The sequence below is a fragment of the Rousettus aegyptiacus genome, unplaced genomic scaffold (assembly GCF_014176215.1).
Source record: "Rousettus aegyptiacus isolate mRouAeg1 unplaced genomic scaffold, mRouAeg1.p scaffold_m13_p_14, whole genome shotgun sequence".
Taxonomy (NCBI): Eukaryota; Metazoa; Chordata; class Mammalia; order Chiroptera; family Pteropodidae; genus Rousettus; species Rousettus aegyptiacus.
Genome location: NW_023416289.1, coordinates 44,780,091 through 44,805,335, shown reverse-complemented (window position 1 = coordinate 44,805,335; position 25,245 = coordinate 44,780,091). Strand labels below are relative to the sequence as shown.

Below are 25,245 nucleotides of genomic sequence, written 5' to 3'. Positions count from 1 at the left end.
GGGCGTGGTCGGCGGGCAGGCACCGCCCTCAGCCGCTGCTGGTTGGCTACAACGAGTCACGCGGTTCGCGGCAGCAGGCGGCGCGCGCCGGTGCGACGTCAACGCAACCCGCTAAGCTCCCGCGGCCTGTGTACTGCGGCCCGGCCCGACTGAGTCCTTCGGGCCCGGGTCGGGCGCTTTGCTGCGTACCTTTGCGGCCGCCATGGACAACTCCGGGAAGGAAGCGGAGGCGATGGCGCTGCTGGCCGAGGCCGAGCGCAAAGTGAAGAACTCGCAGTCCTTCTTCTCGGGCCTCTTCGGGTAAGTCCCTCGCGGAGGATCGGCCGAGACCTGGCTGAGAGGACTAAGGAGTCACGGCCTGAAGCGGCGGGACAGGGACGAAGGGCTAGAGCCTAGAAGATGGAGGGGATTCGAGGGTGAGATGCCGTAGCTCAAGGCACCAGAGGGGACTCAGTCTGAGGGCCAGGGAGCCTGGGCTGTGGCCACACAGTTTGGGGAAAGACAGTCTCAGATCGCTGAAGGTCCCTGGGCTGAGAACACTCGGGCCGTGGTGACATCATCATGAAGTGGGAAGGGGTCCAGGGCTGAAGGTGGGCCAAGTGGCGGGAGGAGAATCTGAGCCTAGGGAGTGTGGTCCGAGGCCCTGAAGGGGACCGCCCTGGGGGCTCGAGGGAACCCGAGAGAGCAGCCGGGTCAGGAGGCCTTTTGGCCGTCGCGGAGAACCCATCTGAAGGAACTCAGATGAGCAAGATGGGGCGTGGGGCCGAGGACTCCTGCCCGAGCTATTGACCTTTCCGAGGCCTGCGGCAGTGGATTTGTGTGAGCACCGGGTCATGGGCTTGAAGGGTTTAGAGCTTAGGTGATCCTGGGAGTGATGAGTGCAGGTGTGAGGCGCCTGGGGTAAGTATGGCCCTGGCCGAAGGTGATCAGTGTAGGGGGAGACATTGTATTCGAGTGAGCTCTGGGCAGAGGAATCCTGGCGTGATGGGATTAGACCCAGGAACCCTGGGCTGAGTGAGAGGCTGAGGACTAATGAGGGGTGGCGGAATAACTGATGCTGGCTTGGTTTAGGAGATGAAGGGATAAAAGAGAGGGATGAGAAAACCAAAGGGGGCGGAAGGCTTGCTGTGTCATCACTGAGTAATGGTCAGGCGGTGTGAGCAGGATGACTTTGGCATGCCGAGAAGGGGCCCTGAAGGTGGCTGGGTCTACAAGGCAGTGGACACCGCACATAAACTTTGTGTTAGCTCGTAAAAGTAGTTCTGATGACCGTCCTTTGAGGATTCTTTGTGGCTTAGGAGTGTCAAAAGCTGGGGTTTGAAGTGTGGCTCCGCCACTTATTTCATGAGCTTGGGTAATTTCCCAGTTAAAGAGAGTCGCCAGTAAAACTTGCCTTAGAAGTTTTGCTGCTAGTATTAAATAAGAGTGTGTGTAAAGCGCTTAGAATTGAGCCTGGCACATGGTTACACTCTGAAAGCGTTAGCTGTCATCAGTGTCGCTTCCAGGAAGGAGACTGGTTTAGAGCTTGGTGGGGAGGGGCTCGAGGTGGGAGCCTGAAGGAAGTTATCTGAGAGGGGTCGGAGGAGGGAGAGGCTGAGGGTGATGAGAAAGGAGCTGAAGGGGTGTGGGGAGGGGATCCAGGCCAGGGAGGGCAGGGGGGGCGGTCGCGATGCTCTGAGGACTGGAGGGGGTGGTGCGTTCCTAGAGTTAGGAAGGACTGTGGTAGAGGTGGGGTACCGAGTGTGGGAACAGAGAGAGGCAGAGACTGGGAGAATCTGCCAGAAGGAGGGCCTGGGGACTGGGAGAGGCAGGGTAGGGAGTTTGGTGAGAAATAGGGGAGGAGGGGTCTTTCCAGGAGAGGAAGTTGACAGCCAGTTGTTACTGGAGATTAAATAATGTTTAGCAAAAACTTGAATTCCATGGCAGAGGATTTCCTGGTGTGGGGAAACATCCAGGCAGACAGTATTGATTAGGTAAGGTGTGTTTTGTTTTAGAGACTGAGAATAGAGGGGGACTGTATTTGTATTTCTTCTTCCTTTAGGAGGGGAGAAGTTCAAGTGCAGCGTTTGGGGGTGGAGCCAAGAGCTTAATTTTCAGCTCATAGTATTCTTGGGTGCCTTTCGGTGTCTGGTTTCTTTGGACTAGGACCAGTGTGCTGCTGGGCTGTGCCTGGAGGGAGCAGCGAGGGCGGCCCAGCCCCTGAGACACTTTCCACCTGGTCGGGAGCAGTGAAGGGGAGCAGGACTTGCCACCCCAAAATATGCCTCTTGGGGATATTGGTTATTGTAGGCTGGTAATTTTAAGAAACAGCCGACATGGGGGAAGCTCTGACGACCAAGTAGCAGTTCACTTTACATCGGTAAGGGAAGTCTCCGTGTGTGGTGTCTCCCCCACTGTCCCGGGCTGTGGACTCACATCTGTGTAACAGCATACCCTTGTCGGCTGTGCTTTTCCTGGTAGCCTCCCATAGCTGACTCATCTTTTGTCTTTAGCCGAAGGTGCTATTAATGTAATGACTTCTGTTATGTCGGCGAGTTACTCAGTGTTCCTGGGTCTCTCCCACGTTAATAGGAGGTATGCATGTTATTAAACTTCAGTTTGTTTTTTTTCTGCTACTTTGCCTTATGTCAGTTTGATTATTAGACCAGCCAGAAGAACCGCAAAAGGTAGAGGAAAATGATTTCTCTCGGGCATAAGATTAACACTAGGCAAACAGTAGTGAAGCAGAACTATCACCTGTAGCTAAGGGCCAGATTGTGTCATTCATGCGAAGTTCCTGAGCCGAGAAGAAGCCGCATAGGCTGCAGAAAGGCTCCTGGTGAGGAGCAAGCTAGGGTCTCGGGCACCCCAGGACGCGCTAAGGCAGTGGGGGCCTAGAAGGGTGCTCTGGGTGGTGGTGTTTGTGCGAACAAAGATCTGGCTAGAGGGGAGACTCTGCTCTGAGTGACAGGGAACCGAGGTCCAGAGGAACCAGGGAAGGCTCCCCAGAGGACAGTCCTCCATCTGGGAGGATGAGCAGGAGTTCTGGGGATGCCCTGTGGTGGGGGAGCACTGCTCCAGGCAGAAGGGACAGCTCGAGGAAGGCCCAGATATGTGATGTTTAAAATGGGGAGTTCCATGTTAGCACATCAAGTCAGAAGGGGCGAAGTGGGAGATGAAGCTCAACCAAGTTCAAGGCCAATTGGGGGCAAGGGTGTCCTTTCCGGAAAGGGCTTAAACTGGAGCTGCTGGAGAGCAGCGAGGATTTTAAGGAGGTCTGTCTGAGTCTGCGATGCCACAACAAAATGCCATAGACGGGGTTGCTTGTAGACAGCAGAAGTCCAAGGTGATGGCGCTGGCAGATTTGGTGTCTGGCGAGGGCCCGCTTCCTCTAGACCGCCTTTTCACTGTGTCCTCTCAGGGTGACTGGGGTGGCCAAGGTTTTTGGGCTTTCTTCTCTAAAGGCACGAATCCCAAAAGGCCCTACCTCCTAATACCATCACCTTGGAGGTTAGGATTTCAACACAAGAATTTGGGGGACACAAACATTTGTTCCATAGCAGGGCCAGTCCTCGGACGATTCCCGTTTGCCTTTTAAAAGGACTTAAGCAGCTGCTATGGGAGGAGTGAGGGCAGGGGCAGAAATCATAGCAGGCGATGTTTATTACGTGCTCGCTCTGACGAGTCAGGCCTGGGCCAGGGGCTTTGCCTGCATCCTCACATGCAGTCCTCATAGCACCCCTGTGGGCATGGACAAAGTGGGGTTTGGGGAACGTGAGGGTTTGCTCAGTCCTCCAGGGAGCCAGGCCCCTCTGATCCCAGAGCCCTCTCACCCCACACTGGCTTCTGCTTGAGGCTCAGGTTCACTGTGGGCTCCAAAGGTGCTGGCAAACTCAGTGTTTTAGGGAGCTCCCTCCCTCTAACTAACCCCCACCCCCCGCCACACACACACACTTGAGTTTTCTTTAAACATTCGAAAGAAGTGTTTTCATCCCAGGCCCTTCCGGCTCCAAGGGCAGTGGACATAATACTAAGAGGGGAGTGAGAGCGAGGGCAGGAATGCAGGCTGATGACGTCTGTCTGAGGGGTAGGAACGTGGGGTTCTGTCTGAGGGCTGGGAACATGGGGGGGGGGTAGCCTTGGCCTCTGGAGCTGGGGCTGCCTGCGGTCTGCATATCGCAACCACCTTTCTTAAGGCCCTCAGCGGCTTCAGAAGGGAGGATTGGGGCTCAGCTTGTCCCTCGCACTTCCCCTTCACCTTTGATGACACCCAAACTGAGAGGCCTCTGCTCCTGTCAGAAGGGCCTGCAGGGTAACCTGCCTGGGGTCTGGGGCGACTGGGGCCTCAGATGTGAGGACCGTCCTCGCTCTTCACTGTCCCTGGGCTGCGACGCTCTGGGGCTTTGGCGCACGGCCTCCAACCAGCCCGGTAATGGATGGCGGGCTCCTCTGTACTTTTTCTCCCGCTCCCCCCTCACCTTCCCAGCCAGGGGGCCGGACAGGGTAAGGGAGCGGCCAAATTCTCTGGAAGCAAAAAGCAGGGTATCCTGAGTAAAACACAGTGCAGAGGATGGGGAGGGGCAGGTTGGCCACCCTTCCTTCCGAGTCGAGTCTCCCTGGACTCGGGTGGCCGTGGACTTCCCTGCTGTGCCCCTCGGGAGAGGGGGGAGTTGTGTGCTGTTTTGTTCCCTGAGGCTTTCCCTCCTTCCTCACATCTCCCCCTACTCCCTCTCCCCCCTCCAAAATAAAGACCGGTTCCACTGGACTGGGAGCGTGCGCGGGAAGTTCCGTCCTCTGTGCAGCAACAGGCATGGTGATCGGTGCTTCACGGGTCGGTCTGGGGCTGGCAAGGGCACAGCAGACCCTGGGACAGGCTTCTAAGTGTTTGCTGCTACTGTTATTACGTCGCTGTGAAGCACAGGTAGTGGCAGTTGAGCTGGAGGGACTGGAGAAATAGAGGCGACACGGTGTTCTGTATACAAACAGCAAGTCCCTAAAGATGAGATGTTGACAGATCAGTGCCTGTTTGAACTGCCCGTAGGCTCAGTAATCCCGGGAGACCCGGGGCAGCGGGGGAGGGCAGGGGTTTCTTTCCTGAGGCAAGAATTGCTGCCAGGATTGGGGTGTGGGACCACTGGGGTCCTTAGCTGGGCCCAGTGTGGGAAGGACAGCTTCCAGCTCCATGGCCAGACCGCTTTCCGCTCGTGGCGCACACCGAGGTGGTGGCTGCTAGCTGCCAGGACCCGCTCCTGAAACCTGGCTTTGCCCCGTTTCCAAGTGGAGTCTTTCCTGAGGGGACACAAGGTTTCTGGATCACTGGGCTGTCATTTCACTGCAGTCCAAGGGTGCAGCCTGTTTCAGTGGGTGAGCCTTGCTGCCTGGTCAGACAATGGTTTCAATGCCCCTATGTGGGGCGAAGCCACTGAGGGACACAGGTCTCTAAGGAACATGCTTTAAGAACTTCAGGTCTTCGCTGGGATGGAGTGACCCTGTTGGTGCCCTGCCGGGCCCCTAGGAGGGTGATGGCCCGAGGTCAGGGGTAGAGCAGGCAGGAGACCCAGGGCTCAGTGGAAACCAGAGGGGCAGGGTGGCACTTAGCCAATCCGGGGGTAGGGGTGAAGGTCATGGGGAGATGTTGAAGTGGGTAAACATTCTAGAGTCTGCTCTCAGTCTGACAGAACGGTGCTCTGAGTCGGTAAACAGCCTCCCCCGGAGCTGTCTCCATCTCTCCATCCCATGTGCAGCAGTTCTGCTGGGCGTGGAGGCTTAGCCCCAGTTACAGATGGGGAAACCGAGGCTGGGGAGCCACAAACCAGCCCTGGGACACGGGCCTGAGTCCGAGATCTTCCCAGCAGCCCCAGTGCCGGTGGCCGGCAGCCTCGGAGTGTGTTTCTCCTCCTCCGTCTCATGCAGCCGTTTGAGCACGTGCTCTGTGCTGCACTCTGCTAGCTTATGTCATCTCTGATCCTCATAAAGACACCTCCCTGGCTGGTTCATTGTCTCTATTCCACAGATAAAGAAACTGAGGCTCGGACTGCTAGCCCAAGGTTGCACAGTTGGCAAAGTGCCGAGACCGATGCCGGCCCAGGTCTCCCGGTCCCCAGGCCCACTCTCTTTCCACCCCTTGCCCGCTTTTAGCCGTGTCCCATGACAGTTTCAAAGCTGGGCAGTTGGTGTGTAGTGCTTTATTCTTTCATCATTAGGGCAGAGCGCTCCGTGGGGGCCCAGCCCCCGCCCGGCACCACAGAGCTGGGAGGCCGTGAGGGCCTGCGTGTCTGCAGCAATGGTGAGGCGGGAGGAGACGAGGGATATGCCCGAGGGCCCTGATGGTGGCCGCATGCTCCCCGGGTCTGCCGGCTCTTCAACCTTAATGTCCCTTCTGTCTGCTGCACGGCGGGCCAGGGCGCAGTGCGGGGCTCGGCGGGGGCGGTGCAGCCAGGCCCCAGCAGAGAGCAGTCTACTCGTCAGATGAGGGGACACCTAACCGAGCAGCTCTCTGCTGCTTAGTCTGTCGGAGAGGTGGGAGCAGGCGGGGACCGGTCTGCCTCCTCGTTTCCGCGCGAAGGAGGCCTCCCACATCTCTGAGCGAGGCAGAGGCAAGACTGGACCCCCAGGGCCAGGTCCACTCTGAACCCTGCCACTTCTTGGCAGTGGGAGCTCAGGCAGGCCCCTTGACCCCTCTGAGCCCTAGCCAGCTTCCTCTTTTGGAAAGAGCAGGTTCTTGTGAATTCCTTCGTGAATACGGAAGGCTTATGGTGAGGAACTCCAGCCCCTTTGGCCAGGGTGCCTGGCAGGCCATCGTCAACCAGCACAGAGTAATGGAGAGGCATAGCCTACGGGAGAAGGCAAGGGCGGACCGGTCTTTGGGCCCATTTCTCCTGCCTAGGGCGCTGACTAGAGGACCAGGACAAGGGCCGTAAGTCTCAGGAGAGGACCGAGGGCTGATGGCTGAGGCACCGCAGAGGGCCTGAAATGGGAGTTACCCCACGTGCCCTGCCTTTCAAGGTCCTTAGAAAACTGCAGGAGTCGGTGGGCCGGAGGGAGCCAGGAAGGACCCCGGGAGAGAGGAGGAAGGAGGGAAGCCGAGATGGCCCCGCACAGCCCCCCAGCCCAGGTTCCCCCAGCCGTCTGTGCTCCTGGCACCGCTCGCTCCGCTCCATATGGCGGTCGCTGGAGGTTGGTGGCTGCGCCTGGGAGGCCTGAGGCTGCGTCCTCCGCTTGGGGGGGAGGCGGCAACACAAAGCGGGTAATTATAGACGGCGGCGTGCACCAGGCTGGCCCAGACCAGCTCCCTCTGTTCCAGGCACGCTGAGCCGCGGGCTGGAGGAGCCCAGCACAGGCAGTGTGGCGGGGAGGGTCAGCGGGGGAGGGACGGTCAGCTGTCGCTTTTGCTGCCACCTGGGCTCCCCAGAAGAGGCAGGCTCCGCTAGCTTTTCTGGATCCTGTGTGGAGGGCAGAGGGAGAAGGCCTGGTTTCTCAGTGAGTGTATAGTTTCGTCATGGAGTCCTTAGATGAGACGTGAGCCGACCTGACTCGGGAGAGAAATCCTCTCGTGGGATTCAGCTTGGGGGCGCAGCGGAGCTGGGAGTGTCCTGGTCACGTTCTGGGCCAGAAACCCTTTCCTTACGTTAGAGGAGGGCCTGCCTGAGCCTCCTCTGGTCTCCGCCCAGCACGGGAGCCCTGCCTGCACCACAGCCTGTGCCGCGGCTCCTCGAGGTGGCCATCCGTGTTTCTGTACAGGGCCTTTGCATGTGCCGTGCTGCTGTGTGGGACGCCCTTCCCTCTGTTCGTGGGTGGTCCTTAGCCTTCATTGGGAACTAAGCTCAAATCTCATGTCTGACCTGCCCATTCAAAGCCCTCCCTACTCTCCCCCAGTTCCTCCAGTGCTTAATCTCTCTCAAATTGTTTTGCTCATTTCCTGTTTTTTTGAGGACCAGGTTCTTCCCTTTTGTTAACTGCTATTATGTCCACTGCCTGACACGTCATAAATGCTCAGATGTTTGTTCCCCAGTTGACTAAATGGCTGTGTGTACAGCTTCTCCCTCAGGGTCTGCCAGTGACCCTAGACAAGTCACTTTCTCCCTTTGGGGACTCCACTTTCATCTCTAAAGGAAGAGGATGGAACTCGGGAATTCCCCTGTCCTCCCCGTGGAAGTGGCCAGGCCCTGAGTGTTGGGGGCCAGAGTGGGCAGGCTGGATTCCAGGGTATGCGGGAATTCCCGCCGGCTTTTCCATCCCGCAGCTGGGACCCGTGACCCCGTGCAGGGTTGGCCCAGCTTGGTCCAGGATTATAGAGTTTCAGCCCGGCAGCTGACAGGCTTTGTGTTCTGTGCCCACTCTGTCCCCTGAGCTGAAACAAACCAGCTGGTGCTGGCTCTGCTCATTGTTGGTCTCCGGCTTTGGGCCTCTCGGTGGGGCGGGCCACTTCTGCCCATCCAGGAGCCTTTTTAGAGAATGTCTGGGTCTGGATAGGACTGGATTACACCACAAAGGAAGCACATACTAGGGGGTCCAGGGGTGTGGGCAGACCTGTGATTTCAGCGTACAAGCTCATAGTGTCAGAGAACATTCCAGAGAAAGTCGGGGTGGGGTGGGCATTGCAGCCTGGCCCCAAGGGACCCTTCTTAAATTTCTCGAGCCAGAAGCCTATGAAGCACCTCACTTCTCCGAGGCCAGGGGTGGGTTCTGCAGCCCTCTGAGCAGGGCCTTAGGCCTCAGCTGGGGGGCGGCCTGGGGGTGACTGCGGGAAGAGCGCACCACTCAGGGCCACTTCCTGGGCTGGCAGAGGGTCAGGGAGACGCTCTCTGCACAGCCCCACAGGCGAAGGGTGGGCCTCTCACCTGAGGAGTAGCCCCCTGGTGCGGTTCGGGTTTGGGCCAGGGTTCCAGCCTCGGCCACGAACGTCACCTGACCTGGGACAGGTCACTGGTGTCTGTTTTCCAAGCCATTGTTCTGGGTCAGCTTTTCCCTTCCCAGACTCCCTTGATCATCCAGATTCTCTAGGCCATTGTGAAAAACCCCAGTTCTGGGCCCTACTCAGACCCCCGAAGTGAAATCTCCAGGGACGGTGGCCGCTGGCTCTGGTTTGGTTATTGTAACTGCCCCTCACATGATTCAAAGGACCAGACAAGGTGGGTCACAGCGCTGGTGTGCTCCCAACACAGCCCCCCATGTCGCACTAGTCGCCCTTACCCGCTGCAGCTGGCCTGGTGAAAGTCCAAGGCCAGTTGATACACAGGGGTGAGGGGTGGGACAGTGACGGAAGGTGACTCATGTGGCTTTTGATTGGAAAATGCCCCCTTTTCTCCTCTTTCAAAACAAAACACTTGGCGTCAGTGAAGAAAGAATCCAGACTCCATTCAGGGGACTCCTGCGTGTGGGGGTTTTATTCTGCCGTTTTGTGGGCAGTAGGGGTGCGAGCGGTCACAGAAACTGCAGACCTGGGGTGCTGAACCGGGATGGGTCCCTGGAGGGGGAAGGACTTGCAGGACAGGTTCTGGAGGAGGCCCAGGGCAGGGCGAGATTCCGATGCATGGCCCTGGGGGCCAGCGAGCCGGGGAGGGCTGTCCAAACATGGTGCTCTTTATTTTGGCTCTTTATTTTTTTAAAGCGTGCTGCTCCAGATCTCCCAGGCCCCTGCAGTTGCACAGAAAGTTTTCTGTGAGTTGTTTTCCCATTTTAAACAACGCCGTGCTGAGCATCCTTGTAGCTTTTGGTTTCATTTCTGAGGATAGATCGCTAGAAATGTAATTCATCACTGGACCACGGGACCCAATGTAAATCCTAATTTTAAAACGTGTATTTCTTCTCTTAGATAGACATAATGTGCAGGTGATTTAAAAATATCAGACAATACAGATGGGGGGGGGGTGTCAGTCCTTCTTACCCCTGGCCCCCAGTTCCACAGCCCTCACCTTAGAGAGAAGTGCTCCAACTAGTTTTTTGTGTAGTTTTACAGAAATTTTATGTAAACGGGTAGGTATATTTCCCTTCTCACTCTTTTTTTTATTCTGTCTTAATACAAACGGGAATTTTATATACACATTTTAAAATAGTTTTTCTCTGTGCATCTTTGTCATGTGTATGTTGTGCCTGGTCCCGGCTTGGTAACAACACACTTTGAGGGTTGAAAAGTCTTCACTGAACACCCGCACTGTGCAGGGCACAGGATTAAGGCTCTGGGGAGGGGGCGAGGCGTGCAAAGCTGGGCTCTTCTTCCAGGATGCTCTGCAGGCTGGGGCTTGCAGGGAGGGGACTTATAGAGAGCCTGGGGGCAGCTGTCAAAGGCAGGGCTCCAGCCAGGGCTCGTGGGGAGGTCACTCCCAGGAGGGCCCAGGCCACCTTGGTGTGAAGGGGGTGGGGGCCACTGACTGGGTGTCTCTTGAGTCAGAGCAGTGCCCTGGGCTGCAGCTGGTCAGGAGGCTGGCTTCACAGGGAACTTGTGTGGCCCGGAGGCACAGGGCACGGGGGGTCGTTGCCTCTGCTTGCCTTCCCCTCGCCACCAGACTGGATCGTCCCCTTATTCTTACTTCTCTTTTTGTTTCCCCTTCAGTGGCTCATCCAAAATAGAGGAAGCATGTGAAATCTACGCCAGAGCAGCAAACATGTTCAAAATGGCAAAGAACTGGAGTGGTATGTGGTCTCTGCCGGGAATGCCCAGCATTCCTTTCCCCTCTTCCCTCAGCTTCCTGTCACTGAGGCCTGGCAGCCCCTTCCCTTTTAACGCCATCTCTAGCATCACGAACCCATCGGCCTGCCGTCTGGTCATTTTGGGCCACTGGGTTATTTTGCAGCTTGGATCACAGGGCTTTGGAGGGAGGACCTAATGGATGAGGATTGTGAACAGACCCATGTGGGCCGATGAGCTCTTTGAGGGGTTTCTCCTTAAATTCAGAATTTCAGATTTCTCCAGAAACTTCCCGAGTGCTTCCATCAGAGTCTGAATTCTGGGCTGGGGGACATTCAGGTGGTCCCAGTGATAACGTCCGTCACAGCCACCGTTTCTCGAGTGCTGGGGTAAACACCAGGCGTTAGTTAGTTGACACAGCACACAACCCCGTGGCAGTCAGTGCCACTCGTTAATGTTCCTATTTTATCAGTTCAGCAGCAGGCTTGGGTTCCGCCCTTTGCCCCAGGTGCCACAGCTGGGACCTGACAGGACAGATTCAGAAACCACAGCTCTAACTCCGGAGCCCAAGTATTTAACCTGCCCCTGTGTTGCTTCGTGACCTTTGGAGCCAGAGTGACGGGTTTTTGTCACAGCTCAGGCTGGCCACGTGACCCTGGGCAAGTTACTTGGCCTGTCCCAATCCTTTTCCTCCTCAGTACCTGTTTCTGAGGGGCTGTAGCTGGGTTCACGGAGGTCGGGCATCGCCATGAGGGCGATGTCTGTTTATGCTCCCAGTCAGCACTGTGGTAGCACAGTGTCCCCTACCGCTGGAGGGGCCTCCATCAGGAAGAGCTCACCTATGTCCCACACCTCCTGCGGCACAGCCTGTGTTGGTGGCAGAGTATCATCCAAGTCATGAGGCTTCTGACTTGGCCCACAGTTGTGATCCTATACCCCCCAAGGCTGGAGCTTGGCTGGCATCAGCCACAGAGAGGCGGGTGGCAAGGAGGGGCTCCCCGAGGTGGAAGGCCGGAGCCCTGACCCAGAGCTGCCCAAGGGCCCGGGAGAGGTTTAAAAAGCCGGCACATGGAGCCCCTTGGGGGCTGACTTCATAACCCGACTTCCAGTGTCAGCCAAGTTGGATTAGGGAAATTAAGCAAAGGCACAGTTTGGAACCCAGATGAGAACTTTCTGACCAAGAAGGAGATGAAACCTGGGACGGGACTACAGAGGAGTGTAGAGGCCCAGGGTAAAATCAGGAATCGTCTTTCCCGAGGATGTGTGAGCTTTCACGAAGCGCGCTGTGCATCAAGCCAGACACTGTGTGTCTGTTTGTGCTCCCAAGCTTGGAAAAGGTCGTGAAAGAATACTTGTTTTTCAATTACACAGATGTTGCCTTCCCTCTAAAATTTGTAAACCACCCCCCGCTTATTCAAACTAAAGTCCTAGGCCCCTTTTAAAAATTTTTTCCCCAATGATATTACTTTTTCTGAAAACTTTGCATTTCAGTTTGGAGGCCTTAAAAACAATAAATCGTACACAGTGAAAATCCGACAGCTTTGTCTGTCCTGAGGATCTGAAGTCGCAGGAAGGGAGCCAGGCCCTCTCATCTTCTTCTGGGTCAGGAATTCTGTGATTTTCGGAGTCAGCTGGAGGAGAATGTAGGGAGGTCATCTTAGAACAGGTGGCCAAGGAGCTCCCGTTGGCACAGTCCCCACCCCCAGAGGGCAAGAGATTTCATCGTCCCCTGCAAGTTTAGAATTTGAGACACATGAACAGAACAGCTGGGGCCCATGGAGGGCGACAGCATGCAGCTGAGCACAGGACAGACTGGGCTTCAGGCGGCCACCATCGTCCCCCGCGTGTGGGCACTTATCCCCACGTGCTCAGGTTCTCGGTGTTCACGTCCTATTTTCCTATCTGGACATGAAGACCCTACAGAGAGCAGACCCAGCATGTGCCCCTACCCCTCGTGCCTCGTGGCTGGCGTGGCACCTGAGGTCTAGGCTGGTCTTTTGGGGATTCTCCGAATTCTCGAGAGCCCCAGCACCTGCCAGGAAGGACAGTGTCCGTGGCTTACAAAGCATGGCGCCCTGCTCAGGCCAGAATCACTCTTCTCTTCCAGCTGCCGGAAACGCCTTCTGCCAGGCAGCCCAGCTGCACCTGCAGCTCCAGAGCAAGCATGACGCGGCCACCTGCTTTGTGGACGCCGGCAACGCCTTCAAGAAAGCCGACCCCCAAGGTGAGGGCATGTGGGCCACTGGGCCGCTGGGGCCGGCTGCCCAGAGCACCCACAGAGCACTGTCCAGTGCAGTCCTGGGTTTCCTCTGGGGCTCTGGTTTTCTCCAGGGGGCCGACAGGCGATAGGCTGGCAGGGAGGCTGTCATGCTTTAATTTCAGAATTGGCTCCCTTCCGGTTGGCATTTGCATCCTGCTCCAAGCCTCCGCCTCCCCCTTCTGCTTGTGTGTGCAGCTGACGGCTCCCCTCCCGAAGCCCGAAGCCCGAAGCCCGGGAGCATTTGGGAGTGGGTGTTACATTTCAGACCCACCGCATGCCAAAGGGAGAGGAAAATCTGTTCTGCTGTCAGAATTAACATGCAGAAGTGGGTGGGAGGGCTTCTGGGACCAGCCAGGTAGGAGGAACTGCCGAAGAAGGAGAGGAAGTTATTCTAACCTGGCTTCCCCTCCCCCGGGGTGGAGGGTGGGGGAGGGACGGAGCCTGAAATATAGCTGCCACGGAACAAGTTTCTTCCAGTGAGACTGTGTTGGGGACAAGAGTCGTGTTTGAGACTAACTTGTCCTGAGAAAATGCTAGCACAGCCCCATGGACACCAGGCTTTCAGTGTCATGGAGCTGGAATTTTAATTTACTTTTTAAATCTTGGTGCTAGGCATAGGTTACTAACTTTTTATTTTAGCAAGCAAAGGCATTTATTTTTATGACTCTTGTCACTCTAATAAGAATGGGAAAGACATGATTTTTTTTTTTTTAAGGATGCCCAATCTTGGAATAAAAGCCTGTTTTGCCCTCACGGGGACAGCTGGCACGGTGTGGGGAGGCCCCTGCACAGGTGTGTGAGCGCTGGCAGGTCCATTGTTACTGTCGGCGACGTTTGGCTCCGGGACTTGATCTCTGTTGTAGCCCAAGCAGCTTTTCTCTGATCCCAGACTTGACCAGTTGTTCTCTGCCACTGGGTGTCTCCCAGGTGTTGGCCTAAGTGGTCACATGATACACTTAGGTCCCACAAGAACCTGAGGGGAGGCCTTGTGACTGGGTGGGCCATCGTCACTCCCTGCGCAGAGCTGAGTGCTGGGCCATGTGGGTGATATGCTGAGGACCCAGGCAACCCTGGGTTTGTTTTCAGCTTGAATCACCCAGTGAAGTCTGTGCGTCCCCCATGGAGGCCCCCACCCGTCACCACACGCTCCTGGCCTGGCTTCTGCCCCTGGGGAACTGGCTGATTTGGAGTGTAGCCTCAGCATCAGTGACGTTAAGCTGCTGCTCTGGAGTGGCCGGAAGGACTTGTTTCTGGGCCGGGAGCTGAGTGCCAGGCCTGTGATATGTGCACAGCACTGGTGGCTCTGGACGGGCCCCACCTGGCACTGTGGTGTCATGTCCTTCCTTGGCTTTCGATCTGAGTTTTCTCCGCTCCCAGCAAGTCTCTGCAGGTTGTGTGTTGGGTGCGGCCTGGGGCTGGCCTTAGGGAAGCACAGAGGGTGGCAGAAGCCAATGGGAAAACACTGGTCAGGTGTGGTGACAGTCCCCTCATGGGGCACGGAGGCCGACTTCCTTTCCCCAGGGAGCTGAGGCGGGGTGGGGGTGGGATTCGATGTGGGGGAACCACGCAGGGGAACAGGAGGGGCAGTGGAGCAGACGACAGCCTAATTTGGGCAGAACCAAGAGCGGGCGCCTTGGCCAGAGCCCAAACACGGGAGCCTGTGCTGGGCAGGGCAGGCAGTGGAGGGGCATGTGCACCACCACCTCGCAGGTGCCAGCCCCATCACAGCTCTGAGCGGGGGCCAGTCCAGCCCGGCGGCAGGGAAGGGGACACACTTGCATCTGGCATGACCACTGCTTGGTGTCTGGGGCCTGTCCAGCTTCCCAGAGGTCTGTGGCGGCAATACTTGGCTCAGTGTGGCCTTGGAGGAGCAGCCTGCTCTCCTGTGACCACCGGCAGGTCACTTGATGTGTTGGATCTCCACTTCCTGGGCTGATAAAGCAGAGAGCATGTGTGAGAGGAGGCAGCGTGCGCAGGGTGGCACCTGTGTGTGCCAATTGTCCGGTAGGGGCAGCCCGGGCTCCCATCCAGCAGGGTCTGGCCCGGGCTTCCAGCCTCCACCCCTTGGCCACAGGCCTGTGAAACAGCTAGAAGGCTGATCTGGAAACTGGCCCAGTTTCCCCGAGCAGGTGCCGGCTCCCTGGGGCCCTGCCAACTGCCTCACCTGCCTCCGAGCCTCCGGCCTACGTCAGCATTTCCTGCGGGAGCCCTGGAAGGGCCTTGCTTCCACAGGCAGCTGGTGCTAAGCCTGCGCCCAGGGCTTGCCAGAGCCGCCCGGGTGGAAGGAAAGGATTTGGTCCCTGTCATCCCTCTGCGGAGTCTGCCCTCAGTGTGGGCCATGGGGTGGCTTGCTGCTGCCTTGGTGGCTGCGGGGTAGAGAAGGAACGTGACGCCCACAGCAACAGTAGTTCCTCAGTTTCTCAGCCACTGTCAGCCGCCCTGGGTGGACTCAGGGCAGGGAGGTGCCCTCCCCTTCACATCCACCCACCCCCACTGCCATTTACTGGATGCCTACTGTGCACCAGGCTCGTGGCATCGTCCTGTAATCTGTGCCACTTCCTGCAGGGTTCTGCAGTTTGCCCTTGTTTTACCAAAGAGATCGGCAAGTCCGTGGAGACGGGGGCGGGACTACAGCAGCAGATGGGCCCCGGGTGGGAGGGGGGTGGGAGGCGGCTGGAGTCCAGGGGTGGCTTTCGGGCTCTGGGCTGCAGACTGTCTCCGTGAGCCTGCTCCTTCCCCTCCCCGGGCCGCAGCCCCCCCTTCCACATCCTGGGCCAGATCTTTCCCAGAGTCCCGTTTTGGCTCCAGCTTTCTGTGGGTGGACGGGGGCGGGAGCAGGTGGGGTGAGTTTTGCTTTGCTCCTCCAGGGGTGCACTGGCCACTCATCCTGGGGGTCCTTGTGACCCGAAAAGATAAGCCAGTTGTAGCCAGTGTCAGAGGCTTGTCTACTGGCAGCCTGCTGCTTTCGCGACAGCTATCCCGCACGCAGCACTGGCGTGAAGGAGATTTAACCCTGCAAATCACGTCGCTGCCCAGGGAGTAGCTCCCTTCCCGCCAGCCAGCCGCTGCAGGGATCACCGGGCTGACAGCAGTCCAGGAAGTGCCAGCAGGTCCCGGGCGGCAGCTGTGGGGCGTCCTGTCCTGCTGCGGGAACATCTAGCCTCCCCCTCCCTGCCGCCACCCTCACTGGGAACCACCTGCTGCCTCTGCCTGCAGGAGCCTGGGGGATCCCCAGGGCTGGCCGGCGGAGGGGGGAGGGGCGGGGCAGGGGGGGGCGTCTCAGCGGGCCACTGGTCACACCCAGCCCAGGGGACGGGACGCGCGGAGCCCACTCTGCGGCCCAGCCGCCTGCCCCTCATCCTGCCACAGCCTCAGCCTGCGTTGCACCCAGGTGCTAGCTCACCCATCACATCCAGAAACACTCGGTTACAAAACGCACACGTCGCGCGTGTGTGGGCATGTGTGAGTGCGAGTGTGAGTTCGTGTGTGTGTGTGTTAAAGCCACACTTACGTTTCAGGCTGTGATCTTTGTTGTGTTCTTCTGTCCCCCTTTTGCTTCCTTTTCCCTGTCCCTACTGCCTCAGGCCTCCAGTTGTCAACCTCAGTACCCCGACCACATGATGTACATCTTTTGAATCTTTTTGGGGTTCCCATCGGGGACCTTTCAAAATTGGACAAAGCCTCTAGAACCCCCACGCCCAGAATATTGCTGCCAGACACACATTTTAATGCAAATTTAATGGGGCTTTGGGCTCTGCGAAAGCCTAGCCCAGAGCTAAAAGCGCCTCTGTCAGGTGTCTGCCTGGGCAGTAAGACCATAAGCCCCTTGAGAGCAGGTGTCAGGCCTTGAACTTCTCCAGGGCCTCTCGTCCCCATGGGCCTGGCTGACTATGGACACCCTGGCTGCAGACCGGGAGCCTCCCGAGTGCCTTGGACTGCAGTCTCGGCCCAGCACAGACCCTCATCCTGGGGTCTGTCTAGGTGCTCTGTCCTTAAGGCCCCCTCCCCCTCCCCCTTTCCCACTGAGATCAGTTAAAATGGTGTTAAAAAAAAAAAAAATCCATCCGAAACCTCATCTCTGTCTGCTAGAAAATGCCTCCCACTCATGCTTCTCTCTTCTCCAAATATCTTGTCGAAAGAAAAAAGCCATTCCCAAATTTAAAATCTTGCAAGAGGTAGTACAATGAAGGGAGCCCAGTTCCCCATGTCGCTGCCAACCGGCATGTCTGTTTCACTGGTGAGACCTGTGGTTCGAGGAGCTAGTGGGTCTCGCTGCCAGCCCAGGAAGGGCAGAGTGCTCTGCCGAATGCCGAGACGGGGACAAGCGAGGGATGGGACCTCGGAGTCCTAGCTTCCAGCCGCCTCCCACCACGGACAGAGGCCAGACCAGTGCGGGGAACGTGGCTGATCCACGTCCTGCAGTGGGAGGGTGGCCCAGCCCGGTGCCTCCCAGGCATGGGCTTGGCCATGTCCGGCTGCACGTTTCCGAGCATCTCCGTTCCTGAGGGTTGGGGCCTGGGAGGTCTGGCCATCAGCCTGACCTGACCTTGGCTGTGTCCTGTCGCTGGGGCTCCTGGGGAGGTGGCGGCACTGTGGAAGCTGGAGGGAGAGGGCGGCCAGCTCCCTGCATAAGGGTGTGCCCAGCAAGTCCGTCTACAGAATGAATCAGTCTGACCGGGCTTCCTGGGCTCAGGGATGCCTTCACCCTCTCCCCCGGCCCCAAGCGTGAGAGCATCACCCTGGCAACTCGGAGAGCTGTATGGCTCTGCGGGCAGCCCACGGCACCCTGCATCCCAGCTTCTGCTGGGATGCCTTCACTTTCTCACTTCTCCCCACCTCCCTTTTCCTTCCCAGAAGCCATCAACTGTTTGATGAGAGCGATCGAGATCTACACGGACATGGTGAGTGAGGGTCATGCGTGTGCTCGTCCCCTCCTGGCCACATGTTGCCCCCACCTCACCTGCCCCCCTTCAGCACCGAGAGCAGATGGGGCACGGGAGCGGGGAAGTTTGGTCACCTGGCCCGGACCGGGCTGGGCTGGCTGGGTCCTCAACTAGCTTCCCACCAGCCTGGCTCCTGGTGGCAGCGCCCAACGTGGCACAGACGCCCCACCCCCGGTCCTGCCTCCGGTCTCTGCGCAGGCCATCATTTTCTTCATTTATGAGAGTCACAGTTACTGGGGTCACGTGTGCCCCTCACATTCCCCACCACCATCCTATTTGATTACCAGCTCATGGCAGCCAGAAGGCTTGGTGGCAGCGCCCCAGGGAGCATCCTCCTGGACAGAGGAGGCTGCCAGCCCAAGGCCAGGGAGCCAGACCGGTACCGAAGCCAGGCTCGGGCTCCTGTGGACTCTACTTTTTGCCTCTTCATACTCCACCTCTGTCATACCCCACCCCCAGTGGGAATGAGGTCCTGCCTCCTGCCGGCCCGTGGGGATACCACAGTGTTACAGTGACAGCAGCTACCATTGACTGACCCAGACACTGGGCGACTGGCTTCCTTCTACCCCAGTCCTGTGAGGAGGGTGCTGTCGTTAGCTCATTTGACAGTCAGGACAGGGGTCCAGACAAGTGATGTGATCCTACCAGGGACACACACCTACGAACAGGAGTCGCTGAGACCAAAAGTAGGCCAGGGACAGGTGGAAGGCGCTTTGCCCCCTGGGAGCTGGAGGCCTCCTTGGGGAAAGCTCTGGGAGCTAGTAACCAGGATGCCACTGCGGGAGTCCTGTGAGAAGGGCCACCTCTATGGCCATGCTCCCTGGGGGAAGGGGAGGCTGTCCCTTGGGCAGTGGGGACGTTTGGGCCCTAAACCCCGGTTCCTCCAGAGCTTGTACCAACACTCTGGGCTGGTCCTTCTGTGGCCTCTCGGGGACATCTCTCAGATGCTCCTTTAGGCTGGGGACCTCTGTGCGTGGACTGGATGGATGCAGAGGCCGGGTGTGGACCATCTTGCCCGGGGTCCCCCAACTGGGGCCGCCCTCAGACCCAGGCCTCTCACCCCAGAGCCTCCCCTTCAAGCCCTGCGCCCTTTGCCTCTCGGCACCCTCTCCTGCACACCTTGCCTCAGGTGCAGCTGGGGCGGGGAGCCATCACCCTGGGCACTGAGGTGGGGCAGTGGTCACAGACACCCCTCCTCATGTCCCACCCAGGGCCGATTCACCATTGCGGCGAAACACCACATTTCTATCGCCGAGATCTACGAGACGGAGCTGGTGGACATCGAGAAGGTGAGTGGCAGTCGGGCCCTGCCAGGCTGCAGCAGCCAGTCCCGTGGGACCATGATTCTTCCGTCTGTCATGTCCTCTGGTGTCTGAGCACCAGGAAAGGGGAATGGGCACGGCAGAGCATGCATGAATGGCTTCGGCTGTATCCCAGGCGGGTCCAGACCTACGGGTGACAGAGGCTGCATGGGCACCTCCGTGCCCTCCTCCGTCCTGTGTCTCCCCAGGCCATCGCCCACTACGAGCAGTCTGCAGACTACTACAAAGGCGAGGAGTCCAACAGGTATCCGGCCCCTGCCCTGCCCACCCCTGCCCACCCCCCCCCCCACGCGCCTGCACCCGGAGCTCTGACCTCCCTCCCTCTGCCCACGCAGCTCAGCCAACAAGTGTCTGCTGAAGGTGGCCGGTTATGCTGCGCAGCTGGAGCAGTATCAGAAGGCCATTGACATCTACGAACAGGTGGGGACGGCGGGGCGCCGAGCCCTGCTCTCTGTGGAGGGCACTGAGCACCTTGTCCCCTTCCCATCTGCCACCCTACCGTCCCCTCGCCCTGTACTCAGTGTGGCTAAACCCTTTCTCCACCCACGACTCCATGCGGCGTGACCGCCCTGTCCCCACCAGCCGCCCCACGGTCCTCACAGGGAGCTTCCTGGGTGACCCCAGAGGGAGGCTGAGTTGGAATGTCCAGGGTCAAGGAGGAAACGGGAAGAGTCGCCACAGCCTGGGGTGGCAGGAGGCAGTGAGGAGCCCGCAGGAAGGGGGTCAGGGAACAGGGCTCCTCTCCCATGATGGGCGGGGGTGTCACGTGGCTGTGCAGGTGCTCCTCTGCTCTGTGGGGAGCGCTGGGTGGCGCCCAGGCTGTCCCGGTGGGTTCAGCTGGCCGGGAGAAAGGCAGCAGCTGGCCTCGGAGGAGAGAGGGGCGGGCCCCGCCTCTCATGTTCCTGCAGCCCACCACCCCTCTGCCCGCGATGTGCCAGCCTCCTGTCGGGCCTGACAGTGGAGCCGCCTCTTCCTTTCGTCTTGGGCACCTCAGGAGGCCCACAGACAGCTGGCTCTGTGGCAACAGCCCCCATCCCCCAGCACAACCTGTGGAGGGTCCTCGGTCCCTCACACTCCAATTGCTAACTCCCCGGGGCCGGCGCCTGGCCTCTCTGCCTCTGGAGTCCCGGGTTGGCAGGGCTTCACCCAGGGCACAGACCCAGCTCCCAGCTGGCCCACAGGGCCCCTAGCCCTCTGGCTGGCCGCCATGAACTCGCAGTGCATCCTCCACGTGCCCATAGGTGGGGACCAACGCCATGGACAGCCCTCTGCTCAAGTACAGCGCCAAGGACTACTTCTTCAAAGCGGCCCTCTGCCACTTCTGCATTGACATGCTCAACGCCAAGGTGAGCCCACCGAGGCCGTGCCCTACCCACCTGGTGGCTGCACCTGAAACACTAGGGCCACTGTCAGGATGCCTGGTCCCCCACAGGCCCTCAGCAGGGGTGAGCCCCTCCCTCACGTCTGGCCACTGGCAGTCAGTCAGCTTGGACAGGGAACACTTGCTCTCGCTGCTGCACTTTTGTCCCTGATGTCACCTGCCCGGCCTCATGGCATTAGAGTCTCCACTCCTGGCTCATTCTGGATGAGGGGCGGGGACCGCCGGGGAGCAGCTGGATTTCCTGGGGTCCCGCTGCACTGCCCGCAGCCTCCTGGATGTCTGCGCCCCCACCCAGTCCTGCTTCCCAGGAGGGGCGAGAGCAGGCCACCACAGCCCTGCGCCCCAGCACCCTGGCACCCCAGCTTGCCCCGGGCCTGCCAGGACCCACTGCCCTCTCTGGGTGTTTTCTCACTGTCAAAGTGAGAGTCAGCATCATTCGGCCCTCCTTGGGTCCTCACAGTGGCTGAATGTGAGAAGGGCCCAGTACCAGGCCTGACATGTGGGACGTACTTAGACGAGGCAGTTGTCTCTTGTCCCCTACCCTGGCTGGGCCAGGTGCAGAAAGCAGCACCGAGCACTGGCCTGAAAGGGCCTCCTCCCACCTCCCTCGCCCCCAGCTGCCTCTGCAGCCAGGCTCTCGCTGAGCTCAGCTCCATGGAGGTGCCACCAGGCACAGAGCCAGGTGACGCTGGAGGCTGGGGGAGGGGTGCGAGAGCTGACTCAGGGCCCCGGCCATGCCCAGATCCCCATGGCCGCCAGGCCCGCGGCCCTAGCAGCCCCATCATGAGCTTGTGCCCTTCTTCCCTTCCACTCTCGCGTGCTCAGCTTGCTGTCCAGAAGTACGAGGACCTGTTCCCGGCTTTCTCAGACTCCCGGGAGTACAAGCTGATGAAAGTGAGTGCCGGGGCCTTTCTCCTCTCTCCAGGCTGGGCTGGAGGCGTGTGGCGGGAGCAGGGGCGGAGCTCAGGGGCTTGGGTCTGGTTACTGTGATCGCCAAGGTGTGTGTAGTGGTCCTCAGGCGTCTTTTGTTTTTATTTCATTTTCTCTCATGCCATTTGGGTCTCCATTTTCTAGATGAAACTAGACGCACACAGGCAGTGGTGGAGCAGCTAGTGAGGGCCAAGCAGGGACGGACGGACACACACACTCACACACTCACGTGCTCTGTGTCCATGGGCTCATGACCAGCTGCCGACACTGGCAAGATTGGAACACAGCCCTTTCCTTCCTCCCAGCATGGGACTCTGCCCCCCGCCCCCCCCCTCATTTTTTCACCCACCCAGAGGGTGTATATATGTATATAATCCAGGCCAGGCCTCAGGCCTGCTGGAGACCCTGACCCCTGCCTGCCATTTTCTTGCAGAAATTGCTAGAAGCCCACGAGGAGCAGAACGTGGACAGCTACACCGAGGCGGTGAGTGGCCAGCGGACGTGCTGTCCTCTTCTCTGACCTCAGTCCCTGCTGTGAATTTCTCTCTCCGGCCACCCCAGAAGCCTCACAAGGAGCTCCTGGAGGTTCAGGGAGGGCCCCATTTTAGACGTGGTGCTGCAGCCGAGAATGGTGGACACTTGTCCCCATCCTTTCAGGGGAGAGCTGGGTTCTCACCTATGTTTGTCTGCCCCTGAAGCCAATGGCTGCGCCACTTGGAGCCCCCCAGTTGAGCAGCTGAGGGGGCACTTTGGGTGACCCAGAGGAGCAGAGCAGGAGGGCAGTGTGCTATGTCACCCCGCTGCCTTCCCGTGAGCAGGAGGGAAGTGGAGCCGAAGGGACAGGAGGCAGCGCCCGTCCATAACACTGCCTGGCACGGCCACCCGCGCATGGCTCTGCTCTAAGCTCCCTGGAGCTCAGCTGTGCCTGGCACAGTTTCCGATCCACCCACGAGACTGTCAAGCACGTGGCCCTTGGGTACCTGCCCGACCGCGGATGGACAGCTATGGAGCCCCGGGGACGCAGGGGGCGTGCGGGGCCTGGGTTCTCTCTGGCCTCCCTCTCTGGCCCTGGGGACAGGTTTTTGTCCTATTTCCAGGCCTCTGTTTCCCATACGTAAAACAAGGAATCTGGACCTTTTTTAAAAAAAACTACAAAATCTCTTTTTCTACCCTAAGAAAATCTTATGCCCAGGCTGGAAAAGGCCTGAAACAGCCGCTCTGGCTGGAGCCCCCACCGCCTCCCTGTCCCTCCGCAGAGGCCAGGGTGGGGGCCAGGCTGGCAGAGACACATCCTGAGAATCTGGGGCCTGGAGACCTTGGGCTACAGGGCTGGGGACAAGGAGGCAGCCAGGGCCCAATATGGGACTGGCTACCTGTCACTGTGGTCACCGTTTCCCACAGGTGAAGGAGTACGACTCCATCTCACGGCTGGACCAGTGGCTAACCACCATGCTGCTGCGCATCAAGAAGACGATCCAGGGGGATGAGGAGGACCTGCGCTAGGCCACGCCCGGCCCCTGGGGCCCAACTTCTGCCCCCTCATGTCCCCGGCGGCCCCTCCAACAAAGACCCATGCGTGAGCCCAGAGAGAGGCGGCTGAGACATTGGCTGTGGACATCCCTCCCTCCCACCCAGGAGTCCCGCAGGCCGCAGAGCGGGCCCAGTGCCACGTCCAGGCCCCAAGGCGGGGCCTGCTGGCCGGATAGTCACCTGTCCTGCTGCACCCCTCACCCCTTGCCCATTTATTTAAGCCCTGAAGGTGCCCTTCACCCCAGAACACAGACTCTGTGACACAGACCTATTTGCTGCGGGTGCTGCCCGGCGTTGGGGTCTGCATCTGGCCCCCTTCTTCCGACCGGCTGAGGCATGAGGCTGCTTTTTGTCTCCCAACTGTCCCCCAGCCGAGCTCCGAGCACCTGTAGCTAAGATTTGTCCTTGCTCCCCGGGGTGGGGGGGGGGAGGGGCCCAAACCCCTAGGCCCTAGAGCTCAGAGGGTCGTCCTGCACCCGCCCCCTTCCTGCTCCCCCCTAGTGCTTTGAGGTGGCATCAGTGGGAAGCTGCAGTTGGCCCAAGAAATTTTAAAAAAAAGAAAATTTTTGCATGAGTCTTCCTTCCTCCTCACCTCTGCGACTTGCTCTTTCCTTCAGGGGTGGAGTTCTCCCAGGCTCCCCGCCACCCCGGCCTTGGGCTCTGGACACATCGTGGGGACAGGAGGGTCAGCTTTACCCAGACAGCTGGTGCAGAGGCCCCGGGACAGTGGGTTTGGGGGTCTGGAACACCCATCCTCATCTAACGTTCTATGGGCCTTGGTTCCCTCAGCCAGGACGATGGGTGGCAGTGCTACCCCTCCGAGCTGGCTGACGGATGGTGCACAGCGGAGCAAGAAGGGGTGGAGGTGGCCCACTGAATCTCCAAGCCGTGCTACATCCGCGTTCTACTGCAGAGGACGCTGAAAGCTCCAGTGGCACTTGTCCCATGCGTCGCAGGCCAGGGACAGAAGCAGCTTTGAGGGGTATGGAGAGTGGGAGAGGTGACAGGAGCTCTTGCCCCGGGAAAGGCAGGAAGAACCACCCGCCTCCGACACCACCACGTGGGCCTGCTCGTCAGGTGAACCGTCATGGCATGTGCTTCCACCCCAGCATTTGGGCTGCTGGGCCCCCTCTCTGTGGAGGGACAGCTGGAGGAGGCTCGGTGCCCCAGGCAGACACAGTGGCACAGTATAATGGGATGACGTGAGGAAGCGAACGGGGCAGGGATACTACCTGGGAAACCAGGTTGGCTACTCGGACAGGTGCTCCAGCCTAGACCCCGGAAGTTCAGCAGAGGTTCAGGGTCACCGAGTCAAGACGAGGGTCTGTCCACCTCTGCTCCATCCATGCATAATGGCTACCTCGAACCCAAGACTCCTGAGACCTGAGATTGGTTACTGATGTCTGCCACGGGTACCGCCTGAAGAACGAATAGTTTCAGGATCTGTTTCTGCCATCCATGAACAAAATAGTAGTTCTCAACCCTGGCCGTGCTTGAAATCATTAAAAGTACTCAAGCTTGGGTCACACCCTGATGAATTGTGGTTTGATTGATGTTCCTTACCCCTTTGGGTTTCATTTTGTGTTTTCCTGAAAGCTCCACAGGCGATTCAAATGTGCCACTAGGGTTGGAAGCCACTGAACAGGACAATTCTCTTTTCTAACCTGTAACTGCCTTTGTTTCTTCAGTTGCTCAACAAATGTTAAGTTAACGTAGCTTAGAAGTTACCACGTAAGATAGATACCTGAAGAAAGCGTTCAGAAGTGGCAGAACTGGACTGCACCTTCTAGTCACTCAGCGAGTACTGGCTAAGCACCTACTGTGTCCCATGTCCTGGCCCAGGCCCTGGGGATACAGCACAAAGCAGAAGCCAGACCCTGCCCTCTGCGAGCTCTTCTGTAAAGAACATACAGGTGTACAGAGTCCCCGAGCCTCTGATGCCTCTCTAGGGACAAAAAACACAGAGGAACCTCTGAAGACCTGGGAGTCAGAAACTTCTGGTTAACATCCTGTCCACTTTCTAGCTTATTGGTTGGAACTCACTCTTTCTGAGCCACAATTTCAACCTCTAGAAACTGTTTATAATAAAGAAACCTCTTTGCAGGGTTGTTGTGAGGGTTATTGAGGTAAACTTGTAAAGCGTGTCCTGGCACGTAGTAAGGGCCCAATAAATGCTTAATCAGTGACTATGGGGTGACAATAGCAGAGTGGTCGTGAGGATTCAATGGAATAATCAGGGCCAACGTGACTGGCACAAACTTGCCAGTCAACAG

The 25,245-nt window shown here is 58.5% G+C and overlaps 1 protein-coding gene across 1 annotated transcript; it reads left to right on the top strand.

Moving 5' to 3' along the window:
* Nucleotides 1-54: 54 nt before the first annotated feature.
* NAPA (NSF attachment protein alpha) lies at nt 55-25,079 on the top strand. Its single transcript, XM_016155398.2, has 11 exons — nt 55-300; nt 10,532-10,611; nt 12,714-12,830; nt 17,721-17,767; nt 19,021-19,098; nt 19,320-19,375; nt 19,467-19,551; nt 20,373-20,477; nt 21,338-21,406; nt 21,876-21,926; nt 22,844-25,079. The coding sequence occupies exons 1-11, from the start codon at nt 203-205 to the stop codon at nt 22,943-22,945; spliced, it is 888 nt and encodes a 295-aa protein (XP_016010884.1). The 5' UTR covers nt 55-202; the 3' UTR covers nt 22,946-25,079.
* The last annotated feature ends 166 nt before the right edge of the window (nt 25,080-25,245 follow it).